The sequence below is a fragment of the Vitis vinifera genome, chromosome 1 (genome assembly GCF_030704535.1).
Source record: "Vitis vinifera cultivar Pinot Noir 40024 chromosome 1, ASM3070453v1".
NCBI classification, from domain to species: Eukaryota; Viridiplantae; Streptophyta; class Magnoliopsida; order Vitales; family Vitaceae; genus Vitis; species Vitis vinifera.
Genome location: NC_081805.1, coordinates 3,646,779 through 3,667,350, shown reverse-complemented (window position 1 = coordinate 3,667,350; position 20,572 = coordinate 3,646,779). Strand labels below are relative to the sequence as shown.

The following is a 20,572-nucleotide window of genomic DNA, read 5'->3' as shown; positions in this document are numbered from 1 at the left end:
TTAAAAAGTAAAGAAAAACTAATATATTATTTTTTATATTTAGAAAAAATTATATATTTTAGTTTTTTTCATTTAATAAAAAATTTATAATAATTCATAAAAAAATAAAAAAATAAAAAACCTAAACTCTGAAAACAAATTACTTTCGGGCAAAAACCAAAAAAACAAACCCCACCTAATATCCAATATTTGTAGCGAGAGAGGGGCGATAGACGGCGAGAGTGAATGATGGAGGGATTGCTACGGGCAACCGTGGAAGCCATACACTCGAGCCCTACGCAGGCAGTCCTCTACGTCTCCGGTGGAGCTTCTCAGGCCCTAGGGCATTTGATGTCAGTGCCAGGAGCGTCCAACACAGTCCTCGAATCCGTGGTTCCTTATTCTAGAATGTCCATGATCCAATTGCTGGGCAGGGTGCTCATCTTCATCTTTTTCAAACGTTTCTTAATTAAATTCGAATTTTTTATGAATGATTGGATGCGTTTGAATTCCAGATTCCTACTCATTTTGCGTCGCAGCAAACTGCTGAGGAAATGGCTTTACTGGCTTACAATCGTGCCCTTAAGCTCAGTAACCCAGGTTAATTACTCCCATTTCACTTGAAAATATCGTTACTAGTTCATTTTACAAATACATATGATTTTATTATCCAATTGTAGAAAATTGTTCCCAATTTTTATCTTCTGAATGAAACATGTGGTGTTTGCCAGTGATTGATCAAAGGCAAGTAGGTAATTAGGGCTTGCAAACTGTGGAAAAGGATTGATAGTCAAGACGCAATTAAGTATCGTTTTCAGTAAGTTACAGATACCAATTTTATTATCACCTGAGATGTTGGGAAACCAGGCATCACATGGTTGAAGCTAAGAGGGTTTTGATTAGACATGAAGTCTTTTTCCATCAATTTTCTCCGTAACTGAAAATATAGATGATTTAGTCCATCAAGATGAAGGTAACAGAGTGTGGAAACCACAACCAATGATATACCAGTGCAGCGCCCCTGTTTGGAGCTTCCGCTTATCCCTCCCCCCTCCCCCTCCAGGAGAATTTAGAAGGTGTGCACACTTGGAAGCCTTATATAGTTTGGCAAAAAGGGAAGTCTCTTGGTTGACAGGTCACCCACTTCCATCCAACGCGAAATTTACACTAGCTGTTAACATGTGGTTTTTCCTAAATATGGCTATGTTGGATATTATTGTTACTATTATCACTACTCATGGTTGAAAAAATAAAACAGTTTTTTTATAGAGAAAATGCCTACCAGTGCCTAATATAACTTGGGCAAGCTCGAGCTAATAATATTTAAGGCTCTGATGTTATTTGGTATGCTCTGGGATGTCTTTAGACCAATGGGTCATTGACTTATGGGAACTGATTGATCCTTAAATGTAGCTAATTATCTATGTGGAAATAACTATAGCAATTAACCCCGTAAATTTCCATATCTTGAGCTTCCTTATATGATAGCAAATTCCCGAGATTTGTCATTCAATATTCTACTAGTACCATGCTGGTATTGATTAGTGCTTTGAGTTAAGTAAAATTTTGGAAAGTTCAGAACTTCTGTTATAAATTTCTTAATTAAGAGGCTTTTAAATTTTAAGTATTCCTCCATTTGTATTTACATTGTTTCTACAAAATTATGTACTTTTGTATTTGTTTGAATGTGCACTATTACTGTTTTCAGAACTGAGACTTGAGACTTTCAAAGTGATGTAATGCTGATTTTTGTTCTGTAAATTACATGCAATAATTGGACTATGGGTACTCTGGTCAAATAACGGCTTACTGGGTACCTTTTTTGTACTTGGGAAATGATGCTATTGCTGTCATGCTCTAATATGCCCTCCATTGTACACTCAATAGGTTCCCCAGTTCTAGGAGTGGGCTTTACTGGTTCTTTGGCTAGCACACGTCCAAAACGTGGTGACCACAGGTATTGTTACTTGTTAGTCATTGTTCTGGGCTAACTGAAGACATCTTTTGATAGCACAACCACATACATGTGTTTTTTTTGATAGGCAAATAAAAGAATATCTTTAAAAAAGGGTCTAATGAAAGAAGTTTTTGATAGGCAAATAAAAGAATATCTTTAAAAGAGTGCCTAATGAAAGAAGGGGGGCCAACCCAAGTACATAAGGATATTTATACATGCAGGAGTGTTTTTATTTCATTTTATGTAGTCTTCTATTATATTTTATCTTTAGTTGAGTGTATGTTTAAGTACTTGCACTTGCATAACCGTGACTCCTGGCATGCTCAAAGAAGGAAAACATAATGCATCTGCAACGGTCCCTAATAGTTAACCTTGATTCTCAATTGGGCAGCATTTCTTAGGGTTCAGTCAATGAAGTTCAATTTAATCAGATTCAAGGGGCTGGGGCTCTGAATTGGCAGTATTTGCATGGCTGGAACTTGGAGCTTTGGAGGAGCAAACTGAATCCCTTAAAAATGAGAAACCAAGTAATGCCTTCAAATTTTGAACTCTTGGTGACTAAAGTCAGAAAGATGGCAACACTTGGTCACTTGACTTTCTCCTAAATGGACTTCAAAAGTGCCAAGTGTAATTTTATTTTTTCTCCCACAATAAGGATCGAATAACTGCTAGGCACAAATCTCTCGGTTGCACTTTACCTTGCTCCCACTAAAATCTGGGAAAGAGAGCTCTGGTGCATGTAACCTGAACTTGTGCTATCCTATTTTTTGTGGTAAGGAAAGAGAGCTCTGTAAATTTTATTTTTTCTCCCACAATAAGGATCGAATAACTGCTAGGCACAAATCTCTCGGTTGCACTTTACCTTGCTCCCTCTAAAATCTGGGAAAGAGAGCTCTGGTGCATGTAACCTGAACTTGTGCTATCCTATTTTTTGTGGTAAGGAACTTACCTTTCTCAGATGAAAGGATTGTAGTGAAGATTTCACTGCAAAATGTTGTGGTTTTTGGATCCAGATATTTGATATCCATACTCCAATTTGAACCCTCTATTTCTACAAACAAAATTCTTTTTTAAAATTCTGACTCAGGCATTCTTGACCCTGGAAAGAGGGTAATATATGGGTATTAGTTTTCGTCTTGTTTTGTGAAGTATTTCTTTATAGTTCAATTGTATTCTTTGATCTTGCAGAGTTTATGTCAATGATGCTTCTGGATTGGGAACTTAGCTTTTCTTTTATCCTGTTTCCTTTTCTTTGCCCTTCTTAATGTATAGGTTTCACTTGTCAACAAGAACATCAGACAGACTTTGGGCATCTACAGTTACCTTGTCAAAGGTATTCTTAGGATTTTTCTTTGTTTTAGAATTTGATTTTGGTTCTTAAGAATTGTAATTTAGATACAGTTTTTACACTGAATTAATGTAGGGTCTGCGAACTCGAGAGCAAGAAGAGAAGGTTTCGAGTCTTTGTTTACTCAAGGTGTGTGATATATGTTAAAGATGAAATCTTTGTTGATTTTAGTTGTTAAAAAATTGATTGCAATGATACTTGTGTTTTACATTTTTAAAGGCTTTCTCTGAGGTAATTTTGACCATTATGTAGGTAGGGGATATATGCTTTTTGATATCACGATAGGTCTATTAAAAATGTTCAAGGTTCTAGAAATCAAGGATCGAAATGTTTGTCAAATCTTTGTATCTGCAGGAGAGGTTCACTAGGGACCACTATCTGCAATGGGTATCCAAGCGTGATCGTGCTGGTTCGGGTCTTGAGAGCATCCACATCATGTGCAAATGCTGGAGCTAAGGACCAGATCCAACTCATCCCTTTCAATGCCATCATGCTTAGCGGACCTGCACTTGGAATTGGCCTTGCAGGAAAAGGTTTTTAGCATGACTTTTGGCCAGTACAATATGGAGGGTAGAATATATGCCTTGTCATTATAAGGTCAAGGAATCCATGGCAATATATCATCCTTCATGAAATTTAGCAATAAAAAGGAATAATTTTATGCTAGATAGACTTTTACACTAATAAGTATATTTTATGTGCCAAGGACCAAGCCATGGATTACAGTGTGCTATCGAAATACGAGGTATCTTAATTACAATTTTTAAAGCTTGAAGTGGGATGTGGCTATGATCATGGGCACTGGTAATGGTCCATGCAGAGAGAAATGAAAAAATTAGAAGTTTCTTGTTGAATAGGTTTTTCTTGAAATCTTGAAGTCTTGGTTGTTGGACAAAGGACATTATATAGGAAAAATATCCATTTATTGGAAAAATAGTGGACATGTCCATTTATTGCTCTGTTTGGAGGTTTTGACATGTATGAGTAACAGGAAAATTATTTATGGTTCTCAAAAATTGTTCCTCATTTTCCTGTTGGAAGAGTGTAACTTCGAAGTGGAAGACAATTGAATAATCTCTAGGAATCTTCTCTTAGTAAATGCAATGATCATCTTTGTTTATTAGTAATATGTTTGCCTTGCTTTATGGAAGATCATTGTGATGTTTGCCAATATCACTAGATTGTGCCAGTGGAAGCTTTGAAGTTACATGTTGGTGTAATAATGTAAAGATAAAACAAAAATCCATGCATAAAGGAACATGGGGTTTTTATGTGGTTCACCAAGCCATGCTTACATCCATGGATGAGAGTGAACCATTCCATTATAACATCGGGGGCATTACGAAGGAAAGAGAAAACAGATACTAATTCCTAAGACCTAAAACAATCCCATGTTTATTTTCTCCTAGTATCTAAATTTTGAACCTTGAGCTATGTTCTATCTCTAGTCATGTTGCACTAGGTGTCGTCCATTCTTTCTTATATGTCCATTTTATACTAATATATAAAATACTCTAAACAATATTCCTTTACAAAAACGCAAAGGTACTAAATAGGATGGACTGGTAGTGCTTAGGCATTGTATCTGTTTTCTCTTTCCTTTGGAATGTTATCTATGGTATAGTTAAATAGTTCGCTCTCATTTGTGAATTTAGGTATGGTTGAACAAATCATGTTAAAACCTATGTATGTATGGATTTATAACACATGATATTAAAGCTTTTTTTGGCATAAGAAATGATGGTATCAAAGCTTTCGCTAGCACAACACATTCTTTACATGGTCGATGATTAGTTTCACCAAATTATTGTATTGTTCGATCAATATATATGTATTGAATCATGCATTTGGTTGCTTATGTAGATGTGTTGCCTTGAAATGGCTTTTGAGGAATTTTTTTTTTTTTTTTTTTTACTAAGGCTTGCTATTGATATCTCAACAAGTAACAGTGATTGATGTCCTTTCTTACTAATCATGCTGAGAAAGAAAAAAAAATTAGCTAGGCACCTTAGATTTTTTGGACAAATAATAAAAGATGCATATTTAAAGCACCAAAAGGGTCACCATAATATACAGGACTGTATAAAGGACAGAAAATCAGTGTTGTACTGACGTAAAGAACAGAAAATAAAAGATTAGAACCAGCATTCAACTCGTTGTCACTTGCTCCAACCCTACTCTATCAATAAACTCTAAAAGAAACATTCTTCCTTCCCCTAAAAGCATCTATAGATCACATGAAACAAAACTTGATAAAAATATCTTTAAAATTTAAAATAGAGAACTCTACCCATCAAAAACTGAGAGAAAGAGTTACCTATCAGGTATATATATGTGTGTGTGTGTGCACGCATATATTCCTGTTTTCTATTTATTCAAAAATTGTTTGTAGAAAATTTTGAGAACTTTCAAAATTGTTGTGCCAATGGAAGCGTCGATGTCAACAACATTAGTTCAAGAACGTAAAGGTAAAATAATCCATACAAAGGTACACGAGGTTTTAACATGGTTCGGTCAACCATGCCTACATCCATTGATGAGAGAAAATCATTCCACTGTACCATAGAAAATATCACAGAGGATAAAGCCATATACAATTATTGGATTCTCAAAACATTCTATGTTTTCCTACTCCTTATATCTACACCCTGAACTATGAGCTCTTTCACTCCACCCTGAACAAGCACATTTCCATCTCATAACCTTTTTCCCTACTAACCTAGAATATTTATATAAATATTCCTAACGACTTTCCTTATTTTATAAGGAAATCTAACATTACAATGACATATGGGCACAAGAAATTTTCTCTGTGATATTCTTTATAAAAAGAAACCTATACCAATTTGGAATTTGAGACACTTCCTGATAATCTCCCTCTTAAATTAAATTTCATTAAGTCAATTTTCTATTTGTCCATGATACATGTTTTTTAATCACATCCCCTTGAGAGAACAATTGATTCTACGTTCAACTAAAATTCTTTTGTCATCCTCTTGTGTGTTCTGTTCTCTTTGACTCTTTAAAAAATCATCATTCTAGGCTCTAATATTTCAATGTAAATAATATTAGTTCAAGAATATAAAGATAAAATAGTCCACACAAAGGTACATGAGGTTAATGTGGTTCGACCAACCATTCCTACATCTACAGATGAAAGAAAATCATTCCACAACACTATAGAAAATATTATAAAGGATAGAACCAGATACAACTATCGGGTTCTCAAAACATTCCATGCTTTCCCCACTCCTTATATATATGCTTTGAACCACAAACTTGCTCCATCAGGTGTTTCCTATTCTTCCTCACATCTTTATTCACCTCATATGGTTTTTACAAGTGCAGCTTCATCTCATAACTTTTTGCCCTCATTGCCTAGAATATTTATAGAGATATTTCTAATAACTTTACTTATTCTATAAGGGAATTTAATATTACAATGACATGTGCATAAGAAATATTCTATACAATATTCTTTACAAAAAGGAACCTATATCAATTAGGAATTTGAGACACTTCTTAACAAAATAAATGAAATAAGAGAGCTTTAGATGGATTTGAGTTAATTATTTCTTTTTCATACCATTGAGCTGTTTAATTTGTGAAATCCCTATTACCAGTTGGTGCTAGACATCTTAATAAAGCCTTTTATCTTTTTGCTATAGGCAATTGCATATGCATGCAAAGTCCCAGCAACATTTGTTTCGGAATTGACTGAATCTGAAGTGTATGAGGAGTGTGAAAAACAGTTCAATGAAGATGAAGAATTGGAGCAACTTATAAATGGGCAAATATGTTTTAAGGTTTATCCATTTTCAAGTGGTATGGTATAATCATTGGGTTGGTTAACCCAAATTACTGTGGAATCTTTCTTTTATTTTACTTGGGAAAAGTACAGTTACACCCCCTGAAGCATGATCCATTTTGAAAACTTTGAAATGCATAATAACCCCTTTGCATTTACCCTTTTGTTAGTGGTACTCCCCTTGGTTAACTATTCACATTTGAAAAATTGATAAAAAAAATGTCACACGTGTCCTGTGTGCTGGTTTAGCATTGCTTTTAGATGGCATTGCCCTCACTTTAGCCATGTGAATGACATGTGATTGTTTTTAATGTTGTTTTGACCATTTGACCTTTTTTTTTTTTCTTCTCCAATTTAGCAACACAGGAAACAACCTCTGTGTGTGCATGTAGGTGGGTGAGTGTGGGTGTGCATGCAATGAAAATGCCAAGTGGCTGTGATGACTATAGTTACAGTTGGTGGTTGCAATTGATGGACATTGGTGGAGCCAGGCAATGCCCAGTAGGGGCAAATGCCCCACCTTGAAGTTTTGATAAAAATATTAAGGGTTAATGGGATTTGATCCCTTGACCTAAAATTCTGAGAAAACTAGCTGCTTACCACTGGGATATGCAAGTAGTTTGATGCTATTTTGGCCCCCTCCCTAAACTAAGTTTCATATATTGCCCCCCTCAACCTATTTTCTAGCTCTGTCACTGTTGATGGAGATGGAAGAGCTTTGTGGTATTTTGAAAAAATATTGTTTTTTATTCGTTAAAAAACTCAAAGACAAAGAAGGCTGAGAATGTAACATCCGCTTAGCATATTAGATAAGGCTACTCCTTGAAACTTTGGGTATTTGATGCCTTTTAAATTTCAGGGAAACAAGTTCTAAATGGATCATAGTCTAGGGGGGTGAAAGTTTCTGATTTAGTGGTCCCCTCTTTTTCTATTATTCATTGTCAGGGAATATTTTGCAGAGGCAAATAAATCAAATGCTGACAGGAAAATAATACTATCTGGTTCTTTTAATCCTTTACACGACGGTCACCTTAAGCTCTTGGATGTTGCTACCAGGTATATGAAATGTTTGACTCCCTTGTCACTATGTTTTATGTGGTGCATGATTTTGTTAATTCTGTATCTGAGGGTAACTATGATCGCTTTATTATGATCTTACATATGATGCAATAACCTGTAGTTGAGTCAATCTTTTCGGAAAATTTCTTTTCTTTTCTTTGGTTTGTCTTCCCTTGAAGAAATCCTTACATATAATGCTTTTGAGATAATACGTGTGCTTGAAAATTTTGTTTTTCAAATGTTTACTGCACATATCCAATATGCTTTCTGTGGAACTAAGAATTTGGATACACTGCTTTCATATCTTCGACTTTATCTTTATGCAGCATTTGTGGTCGTGATGGGTATCCATGCTTTGAAATATCAGCTGTCAATGCAGATAAACCTCCACTGACAGTATCTCAAATCAAAGAACGCGTTAAGCAATTTGAAAGAGTTGGTGAGGCTGATTAATCCTTTTCTTTTCAAGCCTGATAAGTTCATATTTTATTCAGATCTATGATATTTTGAACACTGCAATATTTGAGGTTGTATTATTATGTCTCATTTGTGATGCCACTTGCTGGATTTTTGGTTTCTTATGTGGGTGGGTGGAGGGTGTTGGCTTGGAGGTATGGTTTGAAGATTTGGACTGATGTTAGATCTAGGATTAAACTTCTAGTTGTTAGAGATGTGTGAACAGATTGTTTCAGGGAGAATTTTTTTTCCCATGTTTGTTTTACAATGACAATTTGGAAGGAATAAGATTTTCAGCAGTCGTGTAATATCCAAGTTAGGTCCAGTGTTAAGTGTTTTACTCTGTCAGTGTAAGCACATTTGAAATACCATGGTATATACTGCTACAATTGCACTTAGTTTTAAAAAAAAGGGCCAAAAGGCATCTGAGTGCTTCATTTTGAAAGCTGATGGGATCAAATGGAGTTGGTATTACTGATCATGGATTAAATTGTCTATTGATGATGATTTGCTGTTTTCCCTTTATCCTCAGTTTTTCCTACTATATGTGAATTTTAGCTTCTTTTCTACCATGGCTGTGATGTTGTTCATTCATGCTAAGTAATGCAAGAGAAGGTTTTCAACTCCTGGATTTGATTAATGACACTGACATACTAGTCGCTTGTTACTTCTAATGACAGGAAAGACAGTAATTATTTCCACTCAGCCTTATTTTTATAAGAAAGCAGAGCTTTTCCCTGGCAGTGCTTTCGTCATTGGTGCAGACACTGTTGTGAGGCTTATCAATGTATGTGATCCAAACAACTTAACATGGATTTGCATGAATTCTTTTATGTCATATGCCATGCAAGTTCATTTTTCTTTTTATGATAAATTGCTAGAGATGCAACCTGATATCATATATGTGAGGCTTTGCGACCCAATAAGATGGCAGAGCTGAACCTTGTGAAGCATGCATATAAAGGATGACATCACAAAGATTACAATGCACTATATGTGTGCAGGAACATTAGAAGATTGAGATATTTCCATTTAGCATCTTAGGAACAAAATAAGTCACTCAAGAGTTGCTCTATTGGAAGTTTGAATGAGTGCCATGTCTCAAGATTTTGAATGGCTGAAAGTCTAGGAAATAATTGTGGACATGCCTTGAACACAAATCGAGAACCGTATGCAAATTGCCACAATAACCATGGTGCAACAAAGTCTTAACTGTGGTTTATACATGATCTCCCTGTTATTTTTTAAGGCTAGTATGTGTCTAATGAATTTATACAAGTGAAAATTTGTAATTTGGATGAAATTCACTATGTTACTCCTACATGCAGAACCTTTTCCCCCCTTTTGGGGACATTTCAGATGGAGGCCACCAAATCCCAAATGAACAGGCTGGCTGTTTTGATTACAAGGTCTGGTTACCCCATTGCAGCCCTTAGAGGGATGCCTTCTATTCTGAGGGCTGCCTTTGCCTCTATGTTGAACATGGGTAGGGTAGGGCAAGCCTTATTGTGAAGTTGGTTTATTATCTTGAAGGATAGAATATAATCAATTTGTCAGTTGCAGTGTTTTAGATGCCAATATCTGGTTTTCATCCCATGGTCACATAAGAAGTTGGTTTCTGTCAAGGGTATAAGCATTGCATGATATTATAGTTGATTTCTCACAATTATTTCTATTCCCTTGCAGCCAAAATACTATGATGGGAGTAACCAGAAGATGCTGGAGATACTTGGGGGGTGCAAAAGAACAGGATGCATTTTCCTTGTGGGTGGTCGAAACATAGATGGCGTTTTCAAGGTGCGTCCGGATAATTAAAGCCTGGGAAAGCATCCATCTTTTTTTCATGTTTCTTTTTGAAATCTCTATCAATGACAATCAATATCTTCCTGCAGGTTCTTGAAGATCTTGAGATTCCAGAGGAGTTGAAAGACATGTTTATCCCAATTCCAGCAGAGAGGTTCCGCATGGATATATCCTCTACTGAAATACGGCAGAAGGCAGAGAATATAGAACTCAGTGACTAAGGTGGTGTTCGATTTTGGATTGAATAGAAAAAGTAAAAATATTTAATTTTTTTTTATTCAGCTAAAATTAATCTATTATATCAATCAATATAACTAAAGTGAATTAGCTGAATAGAAAAAACCAAAATATTTGACTTTTTTTATTAAGTTGGAAAATAAACACTATGTAACATTTTGACATTGTAATGATTCCTGGATCCTTAAAGGGACAACAAATGTATGTAACACATGGAGCTCATCTATGCAAATAATATTTGAGGGATCAAAATTTAAACAAAAACTACTACAGTTCTCCTGAACATTTTTGTTTAGATATGCATTGCTGCCCATTTTTTTGGATAATTGTGTATTACAAGTTCTATGGTATATGCACTTAATCATATTCTAAAGAAGAGAAATTAGGTAAAAAGGAAAATCGTATTCTAAACAATATTCTAAGGAAAGAAAATTGGTAAAAAACTTCTCTTCTGAGCATGATATTCAAAGAAAGAAACTAGACCAACAACTAAGGAAAAAAAAAAACAAGATAGATTTTCGCACATCAGGTAAGAAGGGAAGGGTGTGGTTGTCGGCTACGATTGCTTCCTTTTCCTTCTCATTAACTGAAAAGTCGTTGATTTCCTATCTCAACAGCGGTAAACAGAAAAAACAAGAATATATTTCCAACAGTGCCTCATTCCTGAGTAGGAGAATGCGAAGGCGTGTTCATGCACCGCAGGCGCCACCGCAGGCAGTGCATCCGGTTCCTTGATAACCATCGGTCTGAGTTGCCGAGGCCTTGTCCTTGGAAGCACCGTCCGAACATGAGAAGATGATAGCTGACATGAGAGACAGGGTGATCAAAGCCACCCAGAAGAGAATCACTGCATTGCCGAAGCCTTGATGGCCACCACCATCATGGCTTGCCCCTTCTTTCCATTCTCTGACCATGTGTCTCAGTTTTTTGTCTTGTGTATGTGGAATACTCAGCCCCGCAGGCTTCTTATCCTTTGCCAAAATGTCAATCCTAGGGAGAGATCTTTTCTCTCTCACAATTGCCCCCCTTCACTTTCAATCTACCGTCCCAATATTTAATCACCAATTGTAATCCGACACATCGGTCGAGCCCAGTTGTCGACAATATTCAATCTGTAATGGTTTACACTTTATAGAACCCAAAATAATACACACTGTTAATACTAATTTATGCATCACCTTTTTGATTTGACGAATTTAGAATTAATTCAGTTTGTTCATATTCCAATGTGCCGCCAACCAGAATGGACCGACAAAGTCAGATCTTTCTGCTAAGAAAAGTCATATCATCCTTGCAAATTGCAGCCACCTCCACTGTTTTCCAGATTCTCTCCCTTCATTTTCTTCGGGTGTTAAAGCGACGAAATTTTAAACAATCCACGTGTTTTTCAAGAATTATGGTTGGGTTTGGTTCCTTTACAAATTACACCTAATCAGGCAATGAGTCGATTTAGAAAGATGATGTCGTTTTCTCCCAAATCATATTACTTTTCATTACTTACACTCCAATCAAAGTATTAACTAGTTTCTGTGTTTATTTTTTTAATAGTTTTTATATTTATTTTTTAAAATTAAGAAATTATTAATTACGGATTAGATATTTTTATTTTAAATTTATGATACAATATCATATCTGATATAAAACATGATTTTTAATAAATATTATACTTTAAGGTAACATATTTAATAAGATATATTATATTATGTTAATATTTAATTTATAAAATAAATAAAAAATATGAAATATATATTATTTTTAATATTTAAAATAAAAATTATATCTAATTCCAATAGATTCTATTTTAAAACATGAATTTTTTTATGTTTAACATAAAAAAATTCATGATTAAAATATTTAAATTTTATAAATAATGTTTTTTATATTATGTTATTTAATATATAAAAATAATTTATATGTCATTATTAATAGTATTTTATAAATATTTTTTAGTTTTTCTTTTTTAATCATAAATTTAATTTATAATTAAATTTTTTTATTTTACAAAATGAGTATATAAAATAAAATAAAAAATTCATTAAAAAAAATTTATAACATATGAAATATGCATATTTTATATCTTAGATGGGATTAAAAAGAAAAAAGATGAATAATATATCTCTTATATCCTATCTCATCCCATCACCAACTAAATATAGGATATGATATAATATTTTATCTCTTATCTTGTCTCATATTATATTCAATCAATCAAATATACTTAAAGATTTTTAGTAAAAAAATAATTCTTTAAAAATATATTTGAAAAAAATTAAAATACCAAATTTTTACTACTTCAAAATTTAAAAATTTTCAAATTTGTTTTGTAAATTCATAAGATAATTCTATATATATATATATATATATATATATATAGATATATATAAAAGATGTTCTACTTATAAATAACAATTTTTAATTTTAAAAATGAAAAAAAAAAAGAGTATATCCAAATCAACGCTAATTTATATATTTCATTTTTTTATTAAGAAAATTTTACAAATCAATTGATACATAAAGTACTAAAAATTTAGGTGATTTTTTGCTACATTTGGAATTGATTTTGAGATGTTTAAACTAATGTTTTGAAGCACTTCCCCATTCAAATTTATTGGAAATATGGGTTTCAGTCATCATTAATAGGATTTTATTTTAAAAATCATATTTTGTTATACCAAAATATTAGGTGATTATCTTTGAAGATGTTTCTAAAGAAAATGTTAACAATAAAAATATTGTAACTATAATTACTCATAAAAGGATTCTTTGCTTATTTTAAAAAAATTCAATTCAAAATATTTTATTTCTTAATTTCTTTTAAAAATCCAAAACGTAGTGCCTTTTTAATAAATATAAATAAAATATTCTTACTAAATTATAATTTTAAAATTTCTATTTATTTAATATTCTAATTATAGTTAAAACTTAAATTTAAGTGTATAATTTTTCTAAATGGATTTAGGATTCTATCATATTTCATTATATTATTTTTATGAAGAAAGATTTTCTATTGATTATAGTGGATTAAATACTTAATAATTAAATACGTAATGTCTCATGTGACTCATTTAATCGTATTTAATAATTAAGTTATCTTAGTTAATAATTAGATTAAGTCATATGATTAATATCACAACCAGACATGTTTATAACTCAATTGCGATGATCCCCATGGGACGTATAAAGACACAAAGTGTCGGTAAAAGACTTGGATTATGTTCGACCCTTGGGAGTTAGCTCTTCCTTAGACCTATTATATTCATTAGACCTATTATATTCATTAACAAATCTTTCATCGTAGACCTTATGTAGTTATTGACATATATCTTAGTATTTCTTTAGTGACATTCAACATAAGAGAGAACAGATAAAGGGTTTTCTACTACTGCGAGAAAGAGCTTCTCACCAGACTTTATGAGAATGAAGGGATCGACCTTTGACCAATGGATGACACTATTTGGGCTTGTTTTACTTATTCAAAAAAACAAATTTAAAATGAGATAGTTTAAAATTATAATTAGGTTAGTCAATAGGATTATTAAATGTTATACAGGTTGATTAAAAAATTACGGGTTATGCATGTGAATATGAATTTGAGTGAAATATAATTATAATTAAAATAAGTCGTGATGAATTGTATTAAATTTTACCACTTTGAACCCAAATCATTTTATTTAATGCCTATTTTTATATGTATCATGTCTTATAGCAAGTAAACAATATTAGGTTATGTAAGTTACATTAAAAATACGTTCATCATAAACCAAACATAGTCCATTCAACAAAACATATCTCATCCAAATCCTTACATGATTGGAGGGTTTTTAAAGCATATAGTAAGAAAAATCCTCCCATGTTTGATTTCAATATGAAATATACAGAATTACATATGTATTAATGGTGTCTCGTAAAGTTTTCCAAAAACAAATAAAATATAAAAATAAAATTTTAATAAATCAATTAATTTAACAATATTATTTCTTAATTTTTTTTTAAAATATTTTCGTAAGTATTGGATAATTCCAATCCTGTTGGTACTTCTTTTAAAAAATTTCTGTCCATATCCATACTTAAATTTTTTTCATTGAAATCCGATGTTTCAGCCCGAGAGAAGCGAATCGATTCGATGCCATGTTTATGGATGAATTTTTAACTTACACCCCTAACATGGACAGAGATGGTAGAAACAAATTTGACACATATTCGTAGGCCTAGGGATCCTATGTACCTCCACCGCCATTCACGAATCCCGATGAGTTGTATCATCTAAATCTAAACATCATCGTACGCACTTCTATCCTCAACCACAAATAAACGATCACCACTCAACTACGAAGCTCTAAAAACATGATGAAATAATCTGCGTTTTAGTGGAAAATTGGACATCGATGGTGTGTGATTCCATCTCGACCAAAACCCTAATCCTTCAACTCCGGACCTCAAAACTTATGGATTTCATCTTTGAAGACTTAGAAGCATGCTATTGGAGGAATATAAAATGTGGGCACCATGGAAAACCCAGCTGCAGGGGTAAAACAAAAAGTCCAAAATCATCCATTAGAAGGCAGCCTTGGATGAGAAAAAGTGACAAAATTGAAAGGAGGGAGAGAGCGTGAGCTGGTATCAATGCCGATGCAAGGCGGGCGAAATGGCTTTATCAGACTGGTCACGGGTCCTGGGCGGCAACTCTCAGCCCCTTTCTGGCTCATTTCCCATTTTATTATTACCCTACATGCTTGATGCTTCATCCAGACCCCGCCACGTCCTCCTCCTACTCACCAGTGACCATCAACCGAGAATTATATAATAAAATTCATTGTACAAGTTCCAATACCACAGAGATAAAAAGTACTTCTCTATTTTCTTAAGGTGAAAATGGTAAAATGATAAGATGGAGTGAAAATAGGATTTCAAATTTATTTTCTTTTTTATATATTTTTTTCTTTTTTATTTTATAACTTAATTCTTTTTCCCAATTTCATGAAATTAGGGCTCTTAAATTAACTCAATAGATTTCTTAAAATAAAAGTTCTCATCGCTCGTGTTACCCGGGGAATGGGACCAGCTAATTGATTTCTCAAAATGATTTATGGGTTTTGATTCTTAATTATATTGATTAATATATAGGATGATGTGATAATAAAATTATTATTGTTATTATTATTATTATTATTATTATTTCTTTCGTATTAATCTTATCTTTGTAATTTTCTTATATGTTTAGTTTTATTGGATAAGAGAAGATAACCATGAGAAGAACAGATGATATCCATATTGAAATAGATTAATAAATAAAATAATGTACAAAAATAATTATATGGTAAAACCTTCTTATCTCTTTCTCAATTCTATTAAACTTTTTTTTTTTTTTTAATGAATGGTATAAGGGTTGGAGGTATTCTTTTATAGCATAAGGAAGCTCCCATTTTTATCTTCTTCTCATGTGGAATGATTTCAACCTTAACATGAATCATCATCAAAACAAATTTTAAGGTAAACTCTATTTATCATCATGATACATCCATTTTTTCTTTTCTTAAGTAGATCAACACATCAATCCTGTTTTCATTTATCGAACTTGTACTTTTTATCATTAATGATCAATGATTGCCATTAATCAAACTTGCATTTTTTTTACCTTTAATGATCATTGATCAAGACGCTCATAACCCCTCTGCCATTGGTTAAAAGATGATTATATCATCCTTTGTCTATCATACATCAATTTGATCTTTCATTCGGTTTTATCTATTAACCATTGTTTAATCAATCTTGTATATCATCTATCTTATCTCAACATCGCTCTTATCACACTCCTCATCTCGTCATCTCTATCCCTAATGGTTTAATAATTTATATTTTCTATCTTGTCTTATCTTTAATGACTTAATAATTCATATTTTTTTGTCTTGACTTATCTTGTCTTGTCATATCTCTAATGGGCTTAATAATTTATATTTTTTATTTTGTCTTATCTTGTCTTGTCATATTTCATCGGTGATATGTTATATGTCACATCGTAGTTTATATTTTCTCTTTCATACTTGTCGTATCTTGGTCGTTTTGATTGTCTCATTTTATATGATTTGTCAAATTAATCTAATTTATCCAATGCAATGTGATTTTTTTTTTTGTCCAAAGCAAGTATTTTGTTATCTTTTAGTTATCTTGATAACAAGAATATCTACCAATAAAAATTCTCCCAAAGTTGCCACAAACACTTCCTTTCAATTGTCAAATTCAATTCACTTTAAGTCAATGAAATTGGGGTAATAACTCAAGTCAATCAAAGCAATTCAAATTTAATCTTAAATTAATCCTAGGAACCTATTAGTAGAAACTTAGAAATTTAAGTCTAGAAGAAATGTGCATGGTATGTGAACAAAAGAATTAGTTGCATTTGCTTCACAAAACTGCAATGCTAAGTGAATTTAATGTATCAAGATACACGGATTCTATTTCTTATCTTATTAACTCACATCCCATCTTCTCTTTTATCTAATCATATGAGTGAGGAATGAAGCAAGTCTGACACTTTCACGATTGGTCCAACAAATGAGTTGAACCTAATTGTTCACAATTGGTCGTGCTTTAATTACAATTATATTTGTGATTAAATCTGATCTGTTTATTGGGTTGTCATTTAATATATAGCAGGGAATTTCTCCATCAATCGTACGTAAAATTTGGCATTGTCTTGCGGGGTTCGTTAATGATATTTCTTAATGCCAACTAAATCAATTTCATCCAACTTGTAAAAATATATCACAAAAATGAAAATTTCTCTACATAAAAAAAATAAAAATTCAGTGGGTATTTGTGTTGGATCACATAAATAAAAATTGGGGAAGACAACAGCAAATATTTGAAGAGATTTTCCATGTTCCCCCAAGTTTGGCAGCTTGCGAGTTGCGAAGTGGGATGTAAGAGGGGGGAAGGGAGAACGGGGATGGGCCAGGGTCGATGAGAGAGCGACGCGGGTCCTTGATGGCCCACGTGTTCCCATTATTATCGGACATGTACCCATTCCATGCGAACAGGGTGTCACCTGGGGGAAACCTATTTTTAGAAAAATCCACGTACGTGCGAAATGACTCTCCAGTCCCTATTCACTTTCCAATGACTCTCGAGTAGGGACTCCACATCCCGCCAAACCCATAACCGACTTACAAATAAAAATTCCTCGTTTCCCAACATTCCAAAAGCCGTTATTCGGTTGGCTCCCGCTATTTCATGCAATAGCAGTTCACTCACCACCCTCGGCTATAAATACCCCGCTTAATTCACCTCCTCAACACCTCATTTCTTTGAATTCTTTCCACCAATCTGCTCTTATATGCGAGTTTATTAACATAAACATGAGTGACATACCGCCCCAGTGGAATCAGAACGAAGCTTCTGAGGAGGATTTTTTCCTTGAGTCTCCTCTAATGGACGATGATACTTTAGATCTCCTTTCTGATCCCGATATTCTCCTCTCTGATTCTGATGATATCCCTCAAACCGGTTCTATGAGTACTCGGCAACCGAGAGAGGATTACTCTTTTTCTGATATTTATGGTGATTTGGAGGAAGTCCAGCCTCTGCTGGACACATCTTTACCTGTTCATGACATAAATAATAATGGATCTAATGGGTTGATTTTGTGTGGGGTATTTGAGAAGGGAGAATCAAGTGTGAGGCAAAGGGTTGAGCGACATGATAAAGAGTCTGGAAAAGTAACTGAGGTAGAGTTTGAACTTGAAAGAGGTAGTCTCTGGGCAATTATTTGTATGTATGTTTCTGACTTGATTTGGTTTTAGGTGGCTGCTGGATGGCGGGCGGACAAAGAGAAGGCCACAGTGAAAGAGGATGAGGACAGGCCTAAAAGAAGGCGTACGGCTGAGCAACATAGCGTGTACGAGAGGGTAAGCCTGTTGGTAAAACTCATCTTCCGTCATCTTCCATTATGGTCTCTTTTTTATTTATTTATTTATTTATATTATTCTTTTCCATGTGCTCTGTGTTTGTCTTGAACAGAAACGAAGGAGTAGGATACAGGAGAAGCTGAGAACTTTGCAGGAGATGGTCCCGAATGCTAGCAAAGTAAGTTCTCTCTTCATTAGCTTTTCCATAATACATATTAAGATAAATAAAAGCATAGGCCACTGAAAGCTAAAGTCGCACCTCCATCAAACATGCCCAAAAGTTGACAGGGCAAAAGTATGGATCTCCCGCATGGCCCACTTTTTCTCATTTGACTTGTGCTTTCTTTCCTTCATTTTTTTATTTGTTACGCTGTGTTGAATGAAACATATGTGATTATTGATTTATTGGTGATCACAGTACGGATTCTTACGATTAGATGAACAGGAACTCTCCTTGTTTCGTCCAAGCATGGAGGAAAAAAAAAATGAAACTACAAAAATTAAAAAGCTTCCAATAATGACCTCAATACCCTTCCTCGTACCTATTTCTAGATCACCCAAACAACCTAGAATACCTGGACAGTCAAATAGATTCCTTGAAATACATGGTGGCACTGCCGCTTACGGTTCCACTGGAATTTCGCTGGAAAACATCAACGTTGGTGAGTTTGCACTATACATATTACTTGTTGTGGTCACTAGTCACTGGTCACTGGTTTCATCTTTATGGGTAGGTGAGGTCCCCTCAAGGTGATATAATTCTCTATATTTGTTTTTGTAAACTTTAGCTGGTTTTCGTTTCTACTCTCCATCTTGTGGAGGTAATCGGAAGTGCATGAATCGGTTTCGAAGATGTTGTATGCCAGATATGAATGGCAGAATTCATTAGTTGTTGTCAGTCTTGGTGTAGTTCCTCATAAAACTAGACTTGGAACCATCCACATCACTACTTTGGCCAAGCTCTCAACCAAGAGACTGGAGACTCTTTCATTAGTTAGGAATGTTATAGACCAGGTAAGAGGGAGTCAAGGAGGTTTCTAGAGAAGTTCCAACCGTGCTGTGATATCAGAAGTCTCAAGAAACGTTTTCAAGAAAAGTTCTCGAAAAAATAGTTTTAAAGAAATTTTTTGGAGTACAGCCATCTATTTATCCATGTACAACTATTTGGGTGTTTTTAAGAACAAAAGTTTGTTTAGCAACTTAAAATATTTTAAATATTTTTTTATATCTTAAATATTTCTTAAAAATAATTTATGTATTTTATTTTATGTTTTTAGATATTTTTAAAAAATAATCGTTTATTTTATAATGTTTCATTCTCAATCTTTCTCTACATTTATACTAATATTTTTTAAAATTTATCTCAGACAACAAATACAAATAATTAAAATAATATTTTCAGAAAATACTTTATTTCTAAAACAATTTCTAAAAAAATTGTTTTCCATGAAAAAAATTATTAAATTGATTTCAAATATACCAAATATGCCCATCATATTGCTATAGTTCTTTTTTTTTTTTTTAGGGGGGGCAAGAAGATTGTTTGTGCATGGTGGTCTCCGTTATGTTTTTTTATTGCCATTTGTTGTTGTTTTAGGAAGTGTTTTAAAAAAAAGTATTGAAAAATAATATTTTAAAATAGTTTTTGAAAACAGGTGTATAATGCTTTATAAAATATAAGTTTGTTTAATAATTTAAAATATTTTTAACTTATTTTTTGTGTTTTTATAAGTAACTTTTATATATATGTTATTTTATTTAAAAAAAAATAAGTGAAACAATTAAAAAATATTTTTTGAAATAATATGTTTTCTAAAACAATAGTTTTTCTATTTTTTTTACTGTTTTATATATATTTTTTTGGCTATTAATCATGTTTCTTGATTTTTTGTTTTATAGAATAGAAAATTGTTTTTGAAAAGGGTTACCTATTGGCTTAAATTATTACTATTATATGCTTCCTACCATTCTTTTCTATTTTAAAGATTGAATTAAGTTTTTCCACATGTTTGGACTTAGGA

The 20,572-nt window shown here is 33.1% G+C and overlaps 1 protein-coding gene across 1 annotated transcript; it reads left to right on the top strand.

The window, feature by feature from the left end:
* The first annotated feature begins 174 nt into the window (after positions 1 to 174).
* Positions 175 to 10,911, top strand: LOC100264619 (uncharacterized). The gene is made up of 11 exons (XM_002283641.5): positions 175 to 414; positions 495 to 579; positions 1,867 to 1,936; positions 3,209 to 3,269; positions 3,360 to 3,413; positions 6,953 to 7,109; positions 8,052 to 8,148; positions 8,478 to 8,590; positions 9,288 to 9,394; positions 10,294 to 10,404; positions 10,500 to 10,911. The coding sequence occupies exons 1-11, from the start codon at positions 226 to 228 to the stop codon at positions 10,629 to 10,631; spliced, it is 1,176 nt and encodes a 391-aa protein (XP_002283677.1). The 5' UTR covers positions 175 to 225; the 3' UTR covers positions 10,632 to 10,911.
* Positions 10,912 to 20,572: the final 9,661 nt, after the last annotated feature.

Excerpts from the sequence above, each read along its gene's own strand:
- LOC100264619 (XM_002283641.5), top strand. The coding sequence starts at position 226 with ATGATGGAGGGATTGCTACGGGCAACCGTGGAAGCCATACACTCGAGC. Across the intron at positions 580-1,866 it reads CCTTAAGCTCAGTAACCCAG|GTTCCCCAGTTCTAGGAGTG; the intron begins GTTAATTACTCC and ends TACACTCAATAG. Across the intron at positions 3,270-3,359 it reads CTACAGTTACCTTGTCAAAG|GGTCTGCGAACTCGAGAGCA; the intron begins GTATTCTTAGGA and ends GAATTAATGTAG.